The sequence below is a fragment of the Alligator sinensis genome, unplaced genomic scaffold (genome assembly GCF_000455745.1).
Source record: "Alligator sinensis unplaced genomic scaffold, ASM45574v1 scaffold47_2, whole genome shotgun sequence".
In the NCBI taxonomy this organism is placed as follows: Eukaryota; Metazoa; Chordata; order Crocodylia; family Alligatoridae; genus Alligator; species Alligator sinensis.
In genome coordinates this window covers 1912485-1933301 of record NW_005842150.1, presented here as the reverse complement: position 1 = coordinate 1933301, position 20817 = coordinate 1912485, and the positions used below count along the sequence as shown (strand labels likewise).

General features: G+C 46.0%; 1 protein-coding gene across 2 annotated transcripts in view; it reads left to right on the top strand.

The window, feature by feature from the left end:
• UNC79 (unc-79 homolog, NALCN channel complex subunit) overlaps positions 1-20817 on the top strand; it is a 180364-nt gene that overhangs the window by 24991 nt on the left and 134556 nt on the right. For both annotated transcript variants that reach the window (XM_025206315.1, XM_006025493.2), the window contains 5 exons: positions 1425-1513; positions 2630-2673; positions 5766-5794; positions 6801-7030; positions 7380-7551. In XM_025206315.1, coding sequence (XP_025062100.1) covers positions 1425-1513; positions 2630-2673; positions 5766-5794; positions 6801-7030; positions 7380-7551 — 564 coding nt within the window. The remainder of the gene's footprint in view (positions 1-1424; positions 1514-2629; positions 2674-5765; positions 5795-6800; positions 7031-7379; positions 7552-20817) is intronic.

The window sequence follows — 20817 nt, the reverse complement described above, 5'->3', positions numbered from 1 at the left end:
TCCCCAGAGAAAGGGAACAAGCAAGGATCATTTTATATCTTGAAACTCACCAAATTCAGGCTCTGGCCACTCAGTGAGGAGAGCAGAGGTTCTGGAAATTTCTGTTGCCGAACTGTTGATATGGAGAATCGAGGCCTGTTCTTCCCCTCATACTATACCTGTCAGCGCTGGGCTGGAACTGCTTGTGCTTCTCCATGTGCCCAGGAACAGGACCCTGCTTATTTCAGTGCTGAGAATTGGCTTAGTTGCTCTGCAGAGCTAATTAGACCAGGTGCTGACCCATGCAAATACAGCTCTGCTGTTTCTGTTTGGGTTGTAGTCTGTGTGGAGCAGACTGGCATTGCTCCAGGTGCTACCTAGCACAGTGAGTGAGGCGTATAGACACACCCTTAAACACATGCATAGAGATGAGATTAACATCTAAGGAAAAATAAAACATTTGTCTCAGGGGAAATAAGATGAAGTGCTTGGAAAGACTAAGAAACTATTTAAATGTAATCAGTTAATGCTCAGATGAGACATTACAGTGTCTCCATACTATAGTCCTATTTCTAATTACAGACCTTAATTATGCATTTGCTCAAGTGTGTGTGGTCAGATCTCCCTCTAGTGGCTAATCCACAAGCTTTGCCTCTGGTGCAAGACAATGGGGTTTCTCTTTTAGCTGAGGAGAAAACTGCATGTTGGGAGATGAAGGTCGTTGGCTCTATCTCTGTTACCATGCTTATTTTATACGTATAGTTAACAACTCTGATGATCGGAAGGAAGATACAAGGAATGTATGGATATGTTACAACAGACACCGCTGAGGTCCAGAATTTTACATGACCTTGACCTAAAATACTGGGGCAAATTCTCCTGTATGTAAACCCATGTCTTAGGGAAAAAAAACCTATGGCATGTAACAACTGTGTGCTTAGCAATAGTAATGTAAGGTAAAACATGCCTGTGTTACTGAGTGTAGATCACTCCCATGGACCCAGTCACAGTGAGAACTCAGGAAGTGGACATCTCACTGTCCTTGTGCTGGCTGTTTTGTGACTCTCCTTGCTAGTCATTTGGGGCCTAATATTGATCAGTGCTGAGTGCTTGCTGCAAGATGACTAATGCCCTCAATAATCACTGAAGTCAAAGCGTGTTGAGAGTACATAATACCCTGTAGTACAGGAGGAACCCAACCCTTTTGGCAGACCTGCTACAGATAAAGCACATCACCCACCCTGAGTGCCACTCTGATCCCTTCCCCTGCTTGATCTGCTGCTCTGCCTTCTGCTCCCTGGCCTATCTGGGCTGCCTGTTCCACCTGTGGAATGTGTGCTGCAGGGTGGCCACTCCTGCTATAGCATCACAGATACCTTGTGTTGTTATGAAACAGAGCATGATCATGGAGAATTGACTCCCTTTTGTCTTTCTATGTGTTTCAGATGTGTATTGACCCTTCCTTGTCTGTGGCTTTGGGTGATAAACCTCCCCCACTGTACCTTTGTGAAGAATGCAGCCAGAGGATTGCAGGGTGGGTAAACTGAAAGCAGATCCTAACTAGTCAGTTAAAAACAGCTACATGGAATGAATATACAGCATTGGATTATAAAACCCTCCCTTCTGTTACTCGTGACCCTTCCACAAACAATCCTTTTGAAGTCATTGGAACCAATTGGGGGTAAGATGCCATCTCTGAATAAGTGTCAGCTCTGATTTCAAGTGGAGAATATTTATTTTGAGTTGGCACAGTAGTGAGTCCTGAAGGTAAGATTTGTAAATGATTTGATATTATGGGATGAATTGCTTCCAGTTGTGGAACCCCACTAATCCTTTTGTACAAGAAACAGCATTTGTTTCCACTTCTTACTGGCATTAAAAGCAAGATATAAGGTCCACTCTTACTGAGACATCATTACTTTTATGCAAAATATTCTCTAGTAAATTATGGCTCACCCAGATTTGTCAAATACATGAAAGAAGTACATCCTGAAATGAGTTATCCTCCCTTTTTTAAATTACTTGTTTGGAAGCTCATTAATTTACAAAATCTACCAGTTCTCAAGGGATCTTCCAATCATTAGCACAAATGAATGACGTTAGCTTAGTTCAGAAGATGCACATATTTATTTTTGGCCCTTATTTAACAGACACTTCTGCATCATGCCAGCTGCAAGAGAAAGCAATTAAATTTCACAGAAGCCACCTTGGTTTTGAAGTCATCCTTAATTCAAAGCTGCTAGGGAAAGTAATTAGATTTAATAGAAGCCCTGGCTTCTGAATAGATATACAGAATATGGTGCAGGTACTTTTGGGTTTTTTTCTCCATGCTTATCGAACACTCTTCATTATCATTTTTTGGTCTTAGGGCAAAGAGAACATACTGCATATTCATTTGCTAAATTAACACATTCAAAGTAATATTTGAAAGGCAAGCACATGGTGGACTGACATCAGCACAACAGTAATGTTTAATAAATAAGTCAAAAGAAAAACAGTTGATTGAAAGCAGCCTGCTATTTCTTGTGTTGTTTAAAGAAAATCTATTTTAGAATAACACAGAGCTGCCCATCACAGTCATTTAGATCACTATTTCATTTGCTCAAAAGTAAATAAAAAAGGAATTAATGATATATTTGCATATTTTTAGGGATCACAGTGAGCAGTGGTTGATTGATGTTCTTCTGCCACAAGGTAAGACTCTCTTTAAGGGTGGATAACCCAAAATAATATGAAACACAGTCATTAGTATATTCATATTTTCTCTGTTTTGTGTTATTTGAAATACTGTGTTATACATTAAAGAAAACTACACAGAACCCTAGAAATTAATAATAGTTTGCACTTAACATGTGACTTAACATCTTCAGAGTAATGTGAAGGACCTAATTAGTAGGTCCTTTACACCAGATGTGAGGCAACTAAGGAATATCATGTGGCTCTTTATATATGAGACAGCAGACACCCCAGGAAAGATTTCAAGAGCTGAACATCCTCAGATGGGCCTTGATTTCCAAAAAAGCTCAGCTTCTGCTCTTGGACTGAAGGGAGAGCTGATTTCTTTTGGAAACCTGGCCCAGGACACATCTGAAAATCTAGCCCAAAGATATTAACTAATTTACCCAAAACCACAAAATAATCCCCACAAAACCAGGATTAAAGTGAGGATGTTTCCCAGTCTGTTAGGTCCTGTGAGGTAAAATCCAGATATCCAGATTGGTCTTTCATGTGCTTCCACATCAGGCTTAGCCCCGACTAAAAATTAGCAGATGTCTGGTACCAAGAGCATTCAAAGAAACAAGGCTCTGTAAATAATCAGTGGGAAAAGTTAGGTGCCTCTAAATGGCAAGTCAAGTCTGGACACTGATGGGGGTACCAACAGGAAACACTGAATACAGGGTTGTGCCTGAACTCTTGCCCCTCTTGAACTTGGCAACTGACTCTGGGCAGTATATTGTTTCCTTTAAGTTTGATTCTGGAGCATGGAACCAGCTCCTAATAGAAGGTGCCCAGTGGCAGCACCATCTTCTGTATAACAGCCTACCTCCTAGAGCACTTGCCTGGGAAATGGGAAACTGGGGTTCTTGGGTCTCTCCTAGCCTGACAGGATGCAAATCAACTTCTTCCACCACCCAGCTAAGTGCTCTAAATAACAGGAAATAAAATAAATGAAGTATGGGGGCAGGCACCTTCCACCCTTCCTGTTGAAGCTGCAGTCAAGAATGTAGGAGTCCTTGGGCCACAAGGCGAAAAAGCAAGAAGGAGCCTAGTGGTGAAGGCACACACTTGGGAGGAAAGGGTGATCTGGGTGCATTATTTCTGTGTTTTACCCAATGACTGTCTAGTCTAAAAAGCATTAAGAGCTAAATCCGATTTCACTTTACATAGCACTTACATAGCAACTAACTGCAATTTTTGGCACTTAAACACATTTTGGATTTTATTTTCACCTGCAGCAGCAGGAACAAGAACCTCCCAGTCCAGTGCTTACATTCAGAAGCTACAAAGTTATACTATAATCTGACTTTGATCCCCACTCCCCAGGTCCTCCAAATATGGTCTGTGGACCACTGCTATTCCCTGGTGCCTTTGCTACTAGTTCACAGAAAGAGGGCTGGTTATATACAATGCTAGCCCCTCTTCCATTTTCACAGTGACTAAATCAAGCTAAAATAGATAAAACTGTATTAACTGCCTGAATTAAGTTTTCTGTATAAGCAACTTTTGGAGTTGCTAGAGGGAGATTGTATGTTTGGGAACAAGGAAAGAGCTATCAGTGAGATATCTCCATATTATGAAAATGTTTGAGAGTCCCAGAGGTTGCCCACCTTCCCAATACTAAGGATTATTTCTTATTGTTCATTTTGTGAGTTCCCTACATCCAAGATCCAAGGCACTGTAACACATATTTCCCAAGCAGAACACACTGCAAGGAAGACATACATGGTAGGGTGGGTACAAAGAGCAGCAGGTCCCAATTAAAAAATAATGATGTAATAATGTAAACAGACAGACTTTGAATAAACTAAGTGTATTACAGTCCAAAAGGTCAGGAACAGACAGGGAACAGTTCAGACTCCAAGTATCCATAGGCAGGAGGCATAAACTATTTGTTATTGGACAGTACTCTGGTCAATAAGAGAAACCCAGCTTGCCATCACATAGCCAGTCACAGCCATTGCTTGCTGACTAACTTGCGTTAATTAGCTTCATTGACCAAACTGGCTGACTTTTGTCTAAACAACCCTGACAAGGGCAGGACATAGAACTTCCTCAGTCCCTGGGCTCCTGTTCTGCAGACTCTGCAAATCCTTAAGTCCCAGGACCTTGTCCTTGTCAATGCCTTTCTTTCACTCTCTATCTGAAAATCTTAGACTCATAGAATCATAGAAAAGTAGGACTGGAAGGCTGCAGAGGTCATCTAGTCTTGCCGCATTAAGAGCAGTACAGGTAAATTGTACTAGGTGTCAAGGGCCTTACATAAAAATGAATTAAGACAGAGCTGAGTGCATCCATCCTTGAATCTGGAAACGTGGATCAAGCACGTGATTGGTAGTTCTACATGGTACAATGCAGTGCTGCACAGAGCTACATGAACTGACTGTAAATGCTTTAGCTTGTGTGGAGTCTGCATGGGAAGGCAGCACCATGCAGAGAGATACCTGAGCTAGCTCTGCGCATAGAAGATCCAGAAATGGAGGCAGTACAGATGTATTAGCACAGTGCTGCATCCAGGTTAATAAGTGCTGTTTCTCAGCCATATAACTGTGCTCTATGGACCTCAGTTTACTAGGTCCTAACTTGTTCCAACTAACCTGGCATTGGTGCTGAAGCACTGCATTCTGGGACATGTGTCTGTTGAAAGAGAATCACCTGTGGCTCACATTTAGATGCTCCTGGGCCTTCAGCATATCAGCTGTTTCACCCTGATATTCATTAAAGGTTGCTGGTGGTGAGAAACAGACATTAGGATAGAGAGTGACTATAAACATGAAGAACAGTGGTGAGTAGATTATGGGAGCTGGCTTTGGTCCTTAGGCATGCCAAACTTCCATTGACTTCTCTGGGAGTTTTTGCCTGTAGGATTGGGCCTACTGGCTTAAATACAATTGACTTCAACATGCTGAAGTCAGACACATTTTGGGAAACCTTCCAGAAAGCTGGAGAAAGAATCTATCCCTGGAGACTTGCTTTCTTTTTATCAAACCCATTTCTGTCATGGTTGCCAAAGAAAGAGAAAAGGATGATCCTACTGTGTTGATATTTTGTATACCTTCCCCTTACAGCTGAAATTTCTGCTATATGTCAGAAGAAGGTAAGATGAAGACATTTTTATGATGGGGCATGAATTGGTGTTTTTGTGCGTAACTTCATTCCATTTCCATGTGATACATTTTTTGCCATCCAGAGTGTTTTGTTATGTATCCGTTATCACATTTGTTAAGGATAAATTAAAGTAATTTAGCAAGGACATTTCTTTCTGCTCAAATTCCTGATATCTCACTTGATTTCTAGGTATTTCCATTAAAATAATAAATGTGCAATTGAACTCAGTTGTCTGTCTAATATTATGTATAAAGAAAGATGTAGGGAAGATTTATTTTAAATTTAAACTTGTTGGGTTTTTTTCCTGGGCTCTGCTATGCTAAAGTCCTGCATTAATCAGTCTTTACTTCAGCAATACTCCCATTATAATGAGTACAGTTTTCCCTAAGTAAAGCTTAGGTTATTTGAAAAAAATGCTGTCCAGCTGGCATAAATTGGTGCTGATCCTCTGAAGTCACCAAAGCTCAGCTGACTTACAGTAGCAGAGGACGTGATCTTGTTATGTGAAGTTTACTTCAATTCCAGAGTACAGCTAGGGCAAAGAGAACCTGTAGAGACACAACTATTAAACTTTTAACATATAAGGCAAATGACTTCCTCTTTTTGTATTTCTAGTTTATTTCTAAGAATCAATCTGTCAGGGGAGGCATAGCAGGTGTTCTGAATCAGTGTGTGGGTGGACTGGGATATAAACACAGTAGAGGAGAGCTAAAATTCAGAGGTTGCTGCTGTTAAGTATAGAGATGGGCCCAAGTAAAAAAGTTGGGCTTGTTGGTGGAGATACAGGTTTAGATTAGCCAGGGCGTTCAGGTCTAAGCCTATATCCATCTTTTTTTTAAATTCAGTGATATATACCTTTGTTTGTTGTTTTGGGCTCATCTCTGGTGAATTATGAAACATGCCAACATTTTAGCTCTCTCCATTATGCTGACTTTATTTTTGTCTGCAGTTCCACTTGCAGAAATTTATGGTTTAATGAAATCTGCTGCTTTCAGAACTGTAGCTCACATGTGAGAAGAGCTGTCGTCACCTGCTTTTCAGCAGGCTGTTGTGGCCGCCATGGCAACAGGCCAGTGCGCTACTGCAAAAGATGTCATTCGAACCATCACAGCAGCGAAGTTGGTGCAGCAGCAGAAACCCATCTTTACCAGACTTCGCCTCCCCCTATCAATACACGGGAATGTGGGGCTGAGGAACTAGTTTGTACTGTGGAAGCTGTGATCAGGTAGTGTACCATTTACAAGGCAAGAATGGGCAGATCGTAATCCACATGCAAATCCTCATGTGAACCTGTGTGAGACACAGGGCCATATTCTGATCTTAGCTTCAACAAGTGACTTCACTGAAGCGCTGCTGGTGTCACTGAGATCAAAATCTAGCCCAGGGACTTTGCTGAGAGGTGTGTACATGTGTCTGAGTTGCAGAAGAGCTGGGATTTAATTTTATAACCCTCCAACAACACAACACACAGAGTTGAATGAAATCTAGTGCTTTAAGCTTCCATTAATTGCTGATCTGCTACTGACCTAGCACAGGAAAGCTGAATCATGAACTGTGTTCATATTGTCTTACAGCTTGCTGAAAGAAGCAGAATTCCATGCTGAGCAGAGGGAGTATGAACTCAACCGCAGAAGACAAATGGGCCTCTCCTCTTCCCATCATTCCTTGGACAACACTGACTTTGATAACAAAGATGATGATAAGCATGACCAGCGGCTTCTGAGCCAGTTTGGAATCTGGTTCTTAGTAAGAGTTCCTGGATATTCTCTTTCCTTCTCTCCTCCCTTCTCTCCTCTCCTTTTAGGGTTTGGCCAACACTGTTCTGCCAATAGGCCTTCATATACTAAGCTTTGCCAAGGGGGTTTTGGGCCTCACTCCAGGAAGGCAACTGAGTATGCAGTTAATTGTAAGCAGTAGTCCCATCAGAGCTTAAAATACTGTATATACATGAATAGAAGATGACCCTGATGATCAGGTAACCTCCCAATAATTAGATTCTATATATGGAAAATTTATAAATTTGTTAAAATTTTCCAGGTATAGAATCTAATTATTGGAGGGTTGCCTTCATTTCATTCCCCTCTCACTGCTACATCAAGGAAAATAAATCTGGGGGGTCAGGTAGCCCTTTTGCTCTCTGCTTTCTTCCAGCATTTTCCCCTGGAAGCCCCTTCCCCCTCTCCTTACTGTCAGACCCTGCTCTCCCTAAGCACACACAGGTGGGCACGTCTACACATGCATTTACTCTAGCCTAGATTTATTGTGCAGTAAGCTACCGAAAAGTAAGGGCATGTCTACAAATAGCTCATCACTATGTCTCTGTAGGGCAATGTCACCATAGTGATCATGTATGTCTACATGTGATCACCAGCTACATCACCATAGGGGCGCGCTCCCTGGGTATAGCACTCCATTACGATGATGTAGCAGCAAAATCTACCTGTGTACCATGTGTACAGCACAATAATGGCCCATAGTGTGCCGTGCTTTAGTACTTCCAAAAGGTGCCATAGCAATGTCACTTTACGGCGACAAGTGTAGACATGCCCTAAGGGTTTTTGGGCAGGTGTTTACACATGCGGGGAATAGGGAGACGATTTTCTCCCAGGTCCTAGCAGCCCTGCAATGCATCCCTGCCGCCACTGGGGTGAGCTCCAGGCTCCACCTGGGTGCTAGCCTAAGGGAAGACAGGGAGCACTGGGCCAGGAGACAGCTGTGTCCAGGCTCTGTGGGGCTATCTGCTGCTGGGGCAGGGACAGTGTCCCCCTGCCCCAGCAGCAGGGAGCTTCTGGCTCTGACTCCCCAATAAGAGGCACGGGGCTTGGAAAGAGCTGCAGGGGAGGGTCAGGTTCCAGCCCCCTGCTCTTATCTGCCAGTGGGGCAGTGAGCAGCTAGCTCACTGCTAGCTGCCCCACCAGTGGATCAGGGCAGAGGGTGGGACCTAACCCACCCCTGTAGCTCTTTCCAAGACCCATGCCTTGATCACATGGTCAGAGCATGGGGCTGGGACCTGCCCCTGACCAGGACAGTTCCAAGCCAGCCCCAAGATGCGTGGGCAAGTCTGCATGTGCAGCCCAGAGCTAGCTGGGGACCGCCCCAAATGGGACAGGGGCAAGTTCCATCCAGCTCCAGGCTGCATGGGGAACTGTCCCCATTCAGTGAGGGCTGGGGAGCTTGTTCCCAGCCTGTTCCCAGCCCCTGCTCTGTGATTGTGATCAGGGAGCAGAGGCTGGAAGCTCCCTGCTGCCAGGGCAAGAGAACATTGTCCCTACCTGGGCATGCAGGTTGGGGGCTGGGGAGCTTGTTTTCTGCCCAGCTCCGTGAGCATGGAGCTCGGGTGGGGGGAACAGGCTGGGGAGCTAGTTCCCCTTCCAGCTTTGTGCTTGCAGAGATGGGTGGGGAACAAGCTCCCTAGCCCCCACCAGCGGGGAGCTCCCAGCACTGGCTCCATGACTGCGGGGTTGCTACTGGGAGATGCTTATATCCCAGCCTGAGTTCCATGGTCTTGGGGCTCAGACTGGGAGACCCTAATCTCCCACCTCAAATTTTGCAGTCATGGGGCTTGGGCTGGGAGATAAGCATTTCCCAGCAGCGGCCCCATGACCACAGAGTTCAGGTTGGGATATAAGCATCTCCCAGTAGCAGCCCCTCAGTTGCAGAGCTGGTGCTGGGAGCTCCCTGCTGGCAGAGGCTGGGGAACTTGTTCCCCAATCAGCTCTGCATTTGTGGAGCTGGGTGCGGAACAGGCCCTCCAGCCCCTATTGGGAGGGAGGTCCTGGTGCCAGCTCCATGACCGTGGGGCTGGTGCTTGGAGACCCTTATCTCCTAGTGCCTGCTCCATGACTGCGGGGCCGGTGCTGGGAGATCCTTATGTAGATGCACATGCTTACTTTACAGTAAACTATGCTAATCCTAACTATGCTAATCAGTGACTTGGACGAGGGAGTGAAATGTACTCTGTCCAAGTTTGCAGATGACACAAAGCTATGGGGAGATGTGGACATGCCGGAGGGCAGGGAACAGCTGCAAGCAGATCTGGACAGGTTGGACAAGTGGGCAGAAAACAACAGAATGCAGTTCAACAAGGAGAAATGCAAAGTGCTGCACCTAGGGAGGAAAAATGTCCAGCACACCTACAGCCTAGGGAATGACCTGCTGGGTGGCACGGAAGTGGAAAGGGATCTTGAAGTCCTAGTGGACTCCAAGATGAACATGAGTCGGCAGTGTGACGAAGCCATCAAAAAAGCCAATGGCACTTTATCGTGCATCAGCAGATGCATGACGAATAGGTCCAAGGAGGTGATACTTCCCCCCTCTCGGGCGCTGGTCAGACCGCAGTTGGAGTACTGCGTGCAATTCTGGGCGCCGCACTTCAAGAGGGATGCGGATAACCTGGAGAGGGTCCAGAGAAGGGCCACTCGTATGGTTAAGGGCCTACAGACCAAGCCCTACGAGGAGAGACTAGAGAAACTGGACCTTTTCAGCCTCCGCAAGAGAAGGTTGAGAGGCGACCTTGTGGCTGCCTATAAGTTCATCACGGGGGCACAGAAGGGAATTGGTGAGTATTTATTCACCAAGGCGCCCCCGGAGGTTACAAGAAATAATGGCCACAAGCTAGCAGAGAGCAGATTTAGATTGGACATTAGGAAGAACTTCTTCACAGTTCGAGTGGCCAAGGTCTGGAACGGGCTCCCAAGGGAGGTGGTGCTCTCCCCTACCCTGGGAGTCTTCAAGAGGAGGTTAGATGAGTATCTAGCTGGAGTCATCTAGACCCAGCACTATTTCCTGCTTATGCAGGGGGTCGGACTCGATGATCTATTGAGGTCCCTTCCGACCCTAACATTTATGAATCTATGAATCCGAATTTAAGTATCTCGGGTAGACGTGCCCACTGAGTAGGATATTTGAAAGCAATAACCTTGAAATTAAACATGGCTGTAGTAATTTCCATATGGTACCCATAGACTTAGTATATCCAGGATTGATGCACGTTATCTTTTTTTTTTTTTTTTAAACTACTGCACGTTTTAGCATAAGTATGCCATAAACACACTTTTGAGCAGCACTTTCCCACCTACTTATAAATAGTACAAACTATTTTTTTCTTAAATTAAGAAAAATATCCAGATTCAATGTAGCTCTTTTTTCCTTTCCCCTCTCCTCTCCTCTCCTCTCCTCCCCTTCAAAAAGCATAGTTAAAAATGCATCCTGTTCCTGGAAACACAAAATCTTCTCCAACGTACTCTCTCATTTCTTTTAGGTATTCCACCTTTTACATCTTATCAGTACATGAACCTTTCCCCATCCCCATCCCCTTTATTTATACAACCCAGTTTCCCATGCAACTCTTTTTTTACCTCTTTCTTTCCTTAGGTTCTATCCACAAACATCAGGACCCATTTCTCTTTCTCCCAGACTGTGCACTTTTTCCTCCCTCTCTCTTCCTGATCCCTACAGAGGTATATTTTCACCCTGTATAGACCTAGCTTTAAGCTGTTTGACACACCACTCCACATTTATGAAGACCAGCAAATTTCATACAGTCCACAAGGCATTTTTAAAACAAATTACCACCTTCTGTCTTGTGCAAGCTCAATTTTGTTCTGCTTTTGGCATATCTCCCTATTACACCACTTCAGCTGCCAGCTTGGTGCCTGTTAGAAGGTATAATTGCTTTACACTTCCCCACACCCTTTGTGCAAAAGCACATTCCCACAGCAAGTGCTCATGCATTTCTTTCCTGGTACACATATCCCTTTGGCATTTTGCAGTCCAGTAGAGCTGCCAGCAATGTTGCAGCTCATAAACTGGCAGTATTCTGTGTGTCAGTATCCAGCTTAGCTCTCGGTACTCTTTTAAAAAGTCTTTTTCACACCACAGAGAAAGTAGACAGATAGTGTCTACTTTCTCTGTGGAGAGTTTCCTGATCAGAGCAGTTCTATCTCATTCATGCCCCTTTTGTTGGATCTTGCAATGGTCTTTCATTTCCTCCAGTTATATCTGCTATAAATTATATTGGTTCTGGAAAGCTTCTATTACTGGATACCATTTAGGGGGCTGCCATGCCCGTGGCTGTGTGGTCAGGCATTCTCTTGTTTTTCCCATGTCCTCCATAGTCTTCCTTCCTGACAATGCGTGCTGCTTTGGACTCTGCTCTGACCACCAGTTACAGCACAGGCTTAAGTAAGTGACCGTTATAAACAAGAACACATCTGGGAAGTTTCTCTCCCCCTGTATCTTCTGTCTTTATAAAATGCCCCATGCCATGCTCTCCTGTTGTGACCCCCAGAAGCACACACACATGCTTCTATGTATTGCACAGGCTGTACTCCATGCTGGAGGGAACACCAATCCTGTATGTAAAATTACAGCAAGATCATGGCTTTTAGCAGCTTCACCTTTCCCTCTAGGGTCAGCTTCTGCCAACTCGAGAGTCCCAACTTTTGCTTAACCCTCACAGTAGTTTTCTGTCATGCCTTCTTCCCTTTAAGCTCAGCATTAAAATGTACTCCTAGTACCTGTATCCCTTCTTTTACCACCTTGACCCATATCTCTGACATGTCCCTTACCTCCCCATGTCCCATACCAGTACTATTTGCAATGTTGAGTTTTGCTCCTGCTGCTTTCTTGTAAAGCTGAAATGCTTTATTGCTTCCCTGATGGACCCTTGGTTCCTACATGCCACATGTATGTCAACCATGTATGTGAGGCACTTGGTCTGCTTTCTGCTTCCTCCCAATATTTGAAGGCCTACTACATTGGCATCATTCTGTATTCACTCTACTAGCCATTCTAGTGCACAGATGAAGAGTAATGGAGACAGGGGGCACCCCTGCCTCACCTCATATCTCACTTCCACTGGCTCCATCAGGTGTCCATTTATTAAGACTTGGCTTTTTGCACCTGCATACAGCATCTTTACTCAGTTGAGAAATCCTGCAGGGATCCCCAGCTTTCCCAGTGGTTGCCATAGGAATTCTTGTTTGACACTATCAAAGGCTTTCTCCAGGTCTGTGTTTAATATTGTCACACCGAGGTTTCTTTGCTGTATTGCATGGCATCTCTTAGTTGTATCGTGGTCTCGTAATCCTCCTCCTGGGGACGGTGCATACTTGATCTTCTAGAATTTTCCCAATTACTTCTTTTAGTCTGTTTGCTATTACTTTGACTAGGAGCTTGTAGTCAAAGTTTAACAAAGTTATTAGTCTCCAGTTTCTTATCTGGGTTTTGTCTCCTTTCTTGAAAATCAGGATTACTATTCCTTCTTTCACGCTTTTCAGGGGTCTTCTTTCTCTTTCTCTCATTTTAGATTTCTATCAGGTCTGGTCCCAGTTGGTCCCAGAAAGTTACATAGAATTCTTTTGGTAGTCTATCTTTTCCTTTAAAAATTCCCGTTTTTAAAACCTTCCAGTCTTCTTCCAGGTGGTGTTGGTCTTCTTCTGTTAGCTTCTTTTGCAGTCCTTCCAGACAGATCTGTCTGGCCTCTGGCTCTACCTCTCTGTCTGTATAGTTCCTGGTAGAAATTGTTCGCTATTCACAGTATAGCTCCTTTTGATGTTTGTCCTTCTCCTTTCTCATTCTGGAGGTGCTTTCCCTCCTCTTCTGATCTTGGTAAGGTACACTGTCCACTTTTGCTTTTTCTCCTCCCATTGTGCTCGTGTCAGAAACACTTTTTCCATCCTTGCTCTTTAAAACATTGTTCCAATTCTCCTTTTGTTTCCGTGATTTCTTCTTTCACTTTGTTGGTGTAGTCTTTGCAGTTTCTGTTACAGTTGCACCCTGTGTGCTTCTTTCCTTTTTGCTTATTCTTTTCCTACTCTTATAACATAGTCCTTTGTGCGCTCTTTTACCCATGCCTACCAGTCTCTTACTGTTTCAAAGGACTTTTTTAGTGCTGTCTATCCTATGCAGTTTTTTTTTAGTGATTTCTATCTTATAAATAATTTTTCATACTCTTCTTAGGTGTTCTTTTCTTCCAGTAGCTTGGTGTCTAGCTCCCAGATTCCTTTCCCTTTCTGCATGTGTTTCCCTTTTTCCAGCCTTGCTGTAAGCATGAAGTGGTCTGAGAAGAAAACTAGTGTTGTTTCTGCTTCTCTCTGGCTGTATCCACACGAGTGAGCACATGCCAGTAGTGGTGTCTCAAAGCAGTTTGAGACGCTGTAGGAGGCACGCCATGAACTAAAAAATGTGCCCCATGCTGGAAGTGAATGTGTAGGGGTGAGGGGGACAGCGTGGGAGAGGTGCGTTGCCCATCCATCTGTCCCCTGCGGTGGCAGCAGCAGCAGCAGTGCCTGAGACCCAGGGGCTACATGTGGCACATGGAGCTGGCCTGACCCGCTGGTGTGCACTTTCAGGCAGTACAGGGCTGGCTCCTGCCACCACCTGGGACTCCCAGCATGGCAGGCAGGAACTGTGTGCCATTAGGCCGGCCATCTCCTGCCTCCATGCGTCAGGCACCTGGACGCAGGAGTCCGCTTGGCTCAACGACATGCGGCTCCTGCCTACAGTGCTGGGAGCCCTGGGTAATGGCAAGAGTCAGCCTGGTTGTGGTTGAAGGCTCCCCCCATATGCCACATGTAGCCCTGGGTCTCAGCTGGTGCCATGTGCTGCCAGGGGGCTCTGCTTGCAGTGGGCTATGAGTACCCCAAGGGCCCGTTGCTGGCTGCTGCTGCTGCTGCCAGTTTGGGCTGTGCGTTGTGTGGGGGTGGGTGGGTAAGTGTGTGGTGGGAACCCTCCCCCCCCCCATGAACCCTCCCACAATCCACCCACAAACCCCACACCCCTACCCACAAAACCCACCCTGCTACATACCCATTCACAATCCCGGCACCCACAACTCCCCTATGGACCTCCCCCCCACAATCTCCCCCACCACAAACCCCACACACACACACACACTCCCCCACATCCCTCCACCCCCCTGAAAACCCTACATGCCACCCACAAATCTCACACCCTGCTTGCCCAGGCACCAGACAGGATGGGACCTGCTGGTGGGAGATGCAGCTGCATGAGCCACTGCCACACTGCAGCCCTGCCCTGTACCCACACTGGTGCTGGGGCATGTGGCTCCAGCCTTGCAGGGTTTCAGGTCCCAGGAACCACTTGGGGGGTGAGATGGGCTGGGGGGGAGGGGCGGAGGTGGCAAGCGGGTTGGGTGATGGGTGGGGGGCGGGATTGAGGTGGCAGCAGGGTTTATGGGTGTATGTGATGGGCCAGGGGTGGCAGCAGGTGTGTGTGTGTGTGTGTGTGTGTGTGAGAGAGAGAGAGAGATGGGGGTGTGGGAGTGCTCTGGGTAGGAGGGGCCACCAGAGCTGGCCTTGGAGCCCCCCCTGCCTCGCTAGAGCAGCCTGTGCAGGGGGAGGCTGGCCTGGAAGGGCTCAAATGAGCCCCAGTCAAAGGCTTCCCAGGAACAGCACAGGGATCGCTGGGGCCTGGGCACAGGCACAGGGAGCAGAACAGTAAGGTCTGGCACTGCTCATAGCCACAAAACAGCAGGTGGGACAGCTGCAGCTGGACCCATGTCCTGGTGCTGGGATGGAGTGCGGGGGGCAGGCAGGGGCTGCAGATCAGGAGTTAGAGGGACTGGTGGGGCTGTGGGCTGGGAGTGAGGGGCAAGGGCACAGGCAGGGGCAGGGCACCGCCAAATCAGTGCTGCTTAGTGCCACAAAGCAGCTGCAGGTCCAGCTGCAGCTGTTCCCACATCCTGGTGAGCGAAAGGGGCAGGGGAAGCTCTGATTTTTCAATGATAAAAAACCAAAAGCAAACACCAAAGTGTATAGATATTTAGAATTCATTTTCTTATGATGATAGAGGCACTGGTAGGCTTCCAAGTTGCTTTAAAATTGTAAATATATCAGTAAATCATTGCCCAACTGATTTTTATATATATCTCAATGTTTTATTGATATATAGTGGCATTTCATTTTAATCATGGAAAAACACAGATTTTGGGTATGTTAATGAGAGAATTTGGGTTTTTTAATTGGAGAATTTGTCATTTTTAAACAGGAAACACCAGGACCCCTGTTGGTAAGGCAAGTGGCAGGACCTAGACAGAGGAGCCTGCCCAGGGCCAGCACTGGGGACACAGCTGGAGGGCAGACGAGGTGGCTGACCTTCTGGCCATTTGGGTCCAGGAGGACACGCTTTGACAGTTCAAAGTGGGTCACCACAACAAGCACATTTTCCGGATGATAGCTGCCCAGATTGGCAGAGCAGGAGCACCAGAAGGCATGACAGCAGTGCTGAGTGAAGGCCAACTGTGCAGCCATGGTGTGCTGTCAGCTGGAGCAGAGGTGCAGCTGGCTCTGCTGCAGTGCCTGTACCAGAGCCCAGATGGCCTTGCAGTCCCTGTCAGGGTCTGGCAGGCATGCAGCTATGGGGCCACAGGTCCAAGGGGGCAGATGCTGTTGCAAGTGGCAGCAGCTCACAGCGAGGCAGCAGCCCCTACTACCAGAGTGCTGCAGTGGGTAGAGGGTGCAGGGGGCACTCTAGGTTAGGGCAGTTTCAGCGGTCCAGCTGGCACAAGGGGATAGTGTCCCCAGATACCAACTGGCTGGGTCTCAGAAACTCATGAAGGCAAGCAACTCTGACCTGCTCACCAGGGCAGGTTTTTATACTGCTGGGGCCAGCACAGGTGCTGGCCTGTGCTTGCCTCCACCTCTAGTTCCCCCTGGCTGAAGATCCAGGAGGAGCTTTGCAGGGTCAGTTTGCCCCAAGTAGCACAATTTGTCCCACACCAAAGTGCATGTTCAGGCATGTGTGCTGAGGCACAAATCTCTGGCACAAATTTGTGCCACTGCTACTTGAGCTGCTGCAAGTGCACATGCCTGCATGTGTGGACACACCCTCTGGGCACGTCCAGACGAGCGCGGTTGTGTGGTATGTGGTGCTACAAACATGTTTGCAGCACCACGTACCGCACAGTCTGGTGTTCTCTGCGGTGCAGGGATGCACTGCCTGAGTGTGTGCTGTGCTGGGTTTTTTTTCCTGTGGGTTTTTTTGACCCCTGGATATCCAGGGGTCAAAAACAACTGCAGAAACCCACCCCCAGAGCAATGCATGCTTGGACAGTGTGTGCTGCTGAAAAATGGAGCCAGGACACCTGGAGCCGCACTCTGCTATCAGCCAGGCTCCGCGCAGCAGAATTGCCATGACTGCAGCCCTGGGAGGCCCCCAGGACCCCAGGTAAGGCTGCTGGGGCCAGCCTTCCCTACCCCACCCCTGGGTAACATGCCACATGCCAAAGCGCATGTGGCACAGGCGTTCCCTGGGGACCAGTAGTGATGGTGCAAGGTACACCACTGCTACTTTTCTCTGGGGAACCAAACATACATGCATGTCTGGATGTGCTCTCTTTGTGCAGTGCTTCAATGTCAGGATAAGGTCTATCCGTAAGAAACTTCTCTGTTGCATCTCCTCTTGTGAAGGTAATTTTTGCCACTCTTTCTCCTGTATCCTGCGAGTTGCTGTATGTGATTATTCTGTTTAGGATCTTTGATGACTTGATTTGTCTGTGGTTCCTGCTTGCCTCTCATTCTTTCTGTCCTGTGCTTGTCATACACAGTTGAAATCACCTACTAATACACAAGGTGTTTCACCAGTCATGCTGATCTCCATTTTTTCCAGGAATCTGCACCTCTCCTCTTGATCCACTGGTGCATAGAAATTTGTGATCTCAAATATTTTCTCACTCATGCTATACATTACTTCCAGCATTTTCCTACCCACCACTTCTTTTCTTCTCTTGATCTTGATACGTGGGTTCTTAATTAGCACTGCTACACCTGTTGCTCTGTTAATGTTTGAGCCAGACCAGGTAGATGGCCCCCACTTCCACCATCTCATATTCTATGTAATTTTTTGCTGCTGGTATTTCACATTCTTGTATACAGATAATATCTGCCTTTATCTTGGCTAGATATATTTAAATCATTCTCTATTTGTCCTTATTTAGTACAGCCCGTATGCTTAGAGAAGCTATAGTTAACATTTTGGTTTAAAATTTCATTTTACCTTCATTTATCTGATGTTAGCTTATTTCTTTACAGGCTTTCCTCTGTCTTCTCCTCCTCCTATGCTCCCTTCTCCCCATTTTCATATCTGTTGCTTTCCCAAACTCTTCCACTTCTGACTCTTCTAGAAACTTGTCCACCCACTGCTCCTGACTGGTGAAAATCTATTCTGGGTGGTCAGGGCTTTGTAGCGGGGAGAAACTCAAGGAGGAGAGACTACTGGCAAAGGTGCTTGGCTGGGGCTCTGCTTCTTTCCCCTCTACCCTTCACCTTGGTCGTTTGGTTTTTCCTTCTTTCTCCTTCTTTCTCTGTTTTCTAACTTTTTGCCATTCCATCTCATTTTTCTCCTTGTGTGACCCTCCTCCTTCCTCTGAGCTGCTCTCTTCCCTTAGTTCCTTTTTCAGTGATGCAGTGCTCCCTTTCTCTGCATTTTGTTGCTTTTCTTTCTTCCTGGCTTTTAGCTCTCTGTGGGGAGGTAGGGGTTGGGGTGGGAGGGAAGTCCTTGATAAGAGGAGAGAAATGGGTCCTGATGTTTGTGGATAGAACCTGAGGCTGGAGTCTTGTCTTCCCCTTCCCCTTCTGACTTTCCCTAGCGATCATTATCCTCCTCTTCTGATTCTTCTACCTGCTCCTCAGGCTCCGCATCCTCTTCCACAGGTGCCTCTCATTCCCTTTCCTCCTGCTATTTGTTCTCCTCCTTTCTTTGCTGCCTTGCTCTGTTTGCAAAGGACTGGGGGCAAGGGTGGAACACATGCCCTTCTTCCCCACAGTGGCTGCATCACTTTCCCCTTTTATATCTTTTGCCATGTGGCCCTTCTTCCTACATACTGAGCATATGGTATAGCGGCAGACCAAAGCTAAATGTCCCTCTTCACTGCATTTCCTGCACAGCTTTGGTTGGCTTTCGTAAAACACGAACCATCTGTTCACCCCTAGGGCTATTGCTGGTGGGATTAGAATACACATTTTCTGCATACATTCATCCTTCCCTTTCTCCTGTTTTAGATCCAGAGGTGAAATTAGTGCAAATAAATAAACTTATTTATATTAATAATAAGCTTATTGCTCCCAGGTGCTGTGTCTGCATGTGTGCCTGGGATCACAGCACATTGAGCCAGGTTGGAGCAGCTGCAGCTGGCAGTCTGTCAGCCCAGGGCTTCTCCCTTAGCGCAATGTGCTGCAGAAGGGGTGCTTCAGCATGGGGCTAGATGGCAGGCAACCCTTGCACTGAAGCACCCTTATGCCCCAGACAGCTGGGGCTGCATCTACACATGTGTTGCTGTGGAGCTTTTTGCTCCACAGCAGGATAGTACTTGCATTCACATGTACTATCCTACTGTGGAGTTTATTAGTTTGCTGTGGCCTAATAGTCCTGCACATGCAGACATGCAGACGTGAGACCTTTACTGCACAGCTAATTAGTCAACTGTGAAGTAAACGTCTCATGTAGATGCGTCCACTACCTATAAAAGTGATCCCAGTATTGTTCACGTTCACTTTTCTTCCCATGTAAGAAACTTCTTCTTTCAGATGAATTCCCAGAAATTCTGTGATATTGTTAGTGATAAATATAAAGGGAGCCCTTCTGCATACCAGATCGTATCTTTTTACATCTAATTGCATCTTCATTTGTCTCTGATTTCTACTTCATTGCTTGATGTTTTGACACCATTTCTATCCCAGAAGAATTTCTTTCTTTTTTACGGAATCCCAACTCACTTTTAAATCCATTTCAAAGTTTTAAGAATATGCTTTCAATCCTCCTCCTTGGTTCTGTAAATGTTTGTAACAAACTGTCTCTATCCATATAAATTCATTCACTTCTGGGGTTTGTTTCAAAACTAAAACTAAGCCGTGGCTCATTGTGAAAGTCCATGCATGAATCTGAGCTAATATACTAAGAACTTGGGGGGAGGGTTATTTTCATTAGTCAGATGGATTTGTGCTTTATCAAGTTTTCGTCTAAAAAAAGAGGTGAAATATATTTGACCTAGTTTCACATTCAGATTTGGGATCTTTAAACCTGCAAGTCAGAACGGAAGTCTTGAGGTAAAAACTCAAGTTGACCAAAGCTGACAGAAAGCTTGCATTTTCCACTAACCCCCTCTTTGGTTTACATGGATCTGCCTAGATCACCTCTAATATAATAAATATTCTTTCCTTGTCCACTAGAGCTGAACTTGTCATTTGGAGAAAAAGAGATTAATAAGGGAACATGGTAGCAGTGTTCAAATATTTGAAAGGTTGCTGTGAAGAAGAGGGAGAACAGCTGTTTTCCCTTACCATGAAATTAGGGGTTTAAACTGTAGCAAAGCAGAAACGTCTTAGGTGTAAGAACAGTAGGACAGTGGAACAAGTTGCTCAGGGAAGTTGTGGGGTCTCCTTCACTGTAGGGTTCAAGAAGAGACTGGATAAGTGTTTGTCTGGGGTGGCTTAGGAATAGCATATCCTGCAGTGCTTTGGACTAGATGGCCCATGAGATCCATTCATACTTTATGATTCTGTGAGTCTCAGACTTTTCCAGGGTGTGGAATAAAGAAATGATTCTGTAGTCATCTCCTACCCATTTATAATCAGTTAGGCCCTTTTCCCCTTGTGAGATTGCAGCACATCTCTGGCTTACTCTACAAAGGTGAGGCAGAGACCATCTCTCTTGCCCAGGTCTACCAGGTGTCTGCCTCTATTTCCCTTCATCCTTACCTGCCACGCCTTGTTAAGAAAATTAAAGGGAGGTTATATGTTAAGAAGAGCAAAGAACCACCTGGTGGAAGCCTATCCTCTTTGCAGGGATCCTCCCACCCCTATACCCTGCTTCTTACTACTCCTGGCTGGGTAGTCAAATCTGTGGCCTTATCTTGGGGATGCTGTACTCCTTGGACAGTAACTGTCAGTTGGTTCCTTCTGATCCAGTTGCTGTTCATGTACTTGGAGATGCTCACTTTTGTATTCTCCTTTATAGGTTCCCAGCCTGATGTCTCCTTTCAAGCCTTTCCTG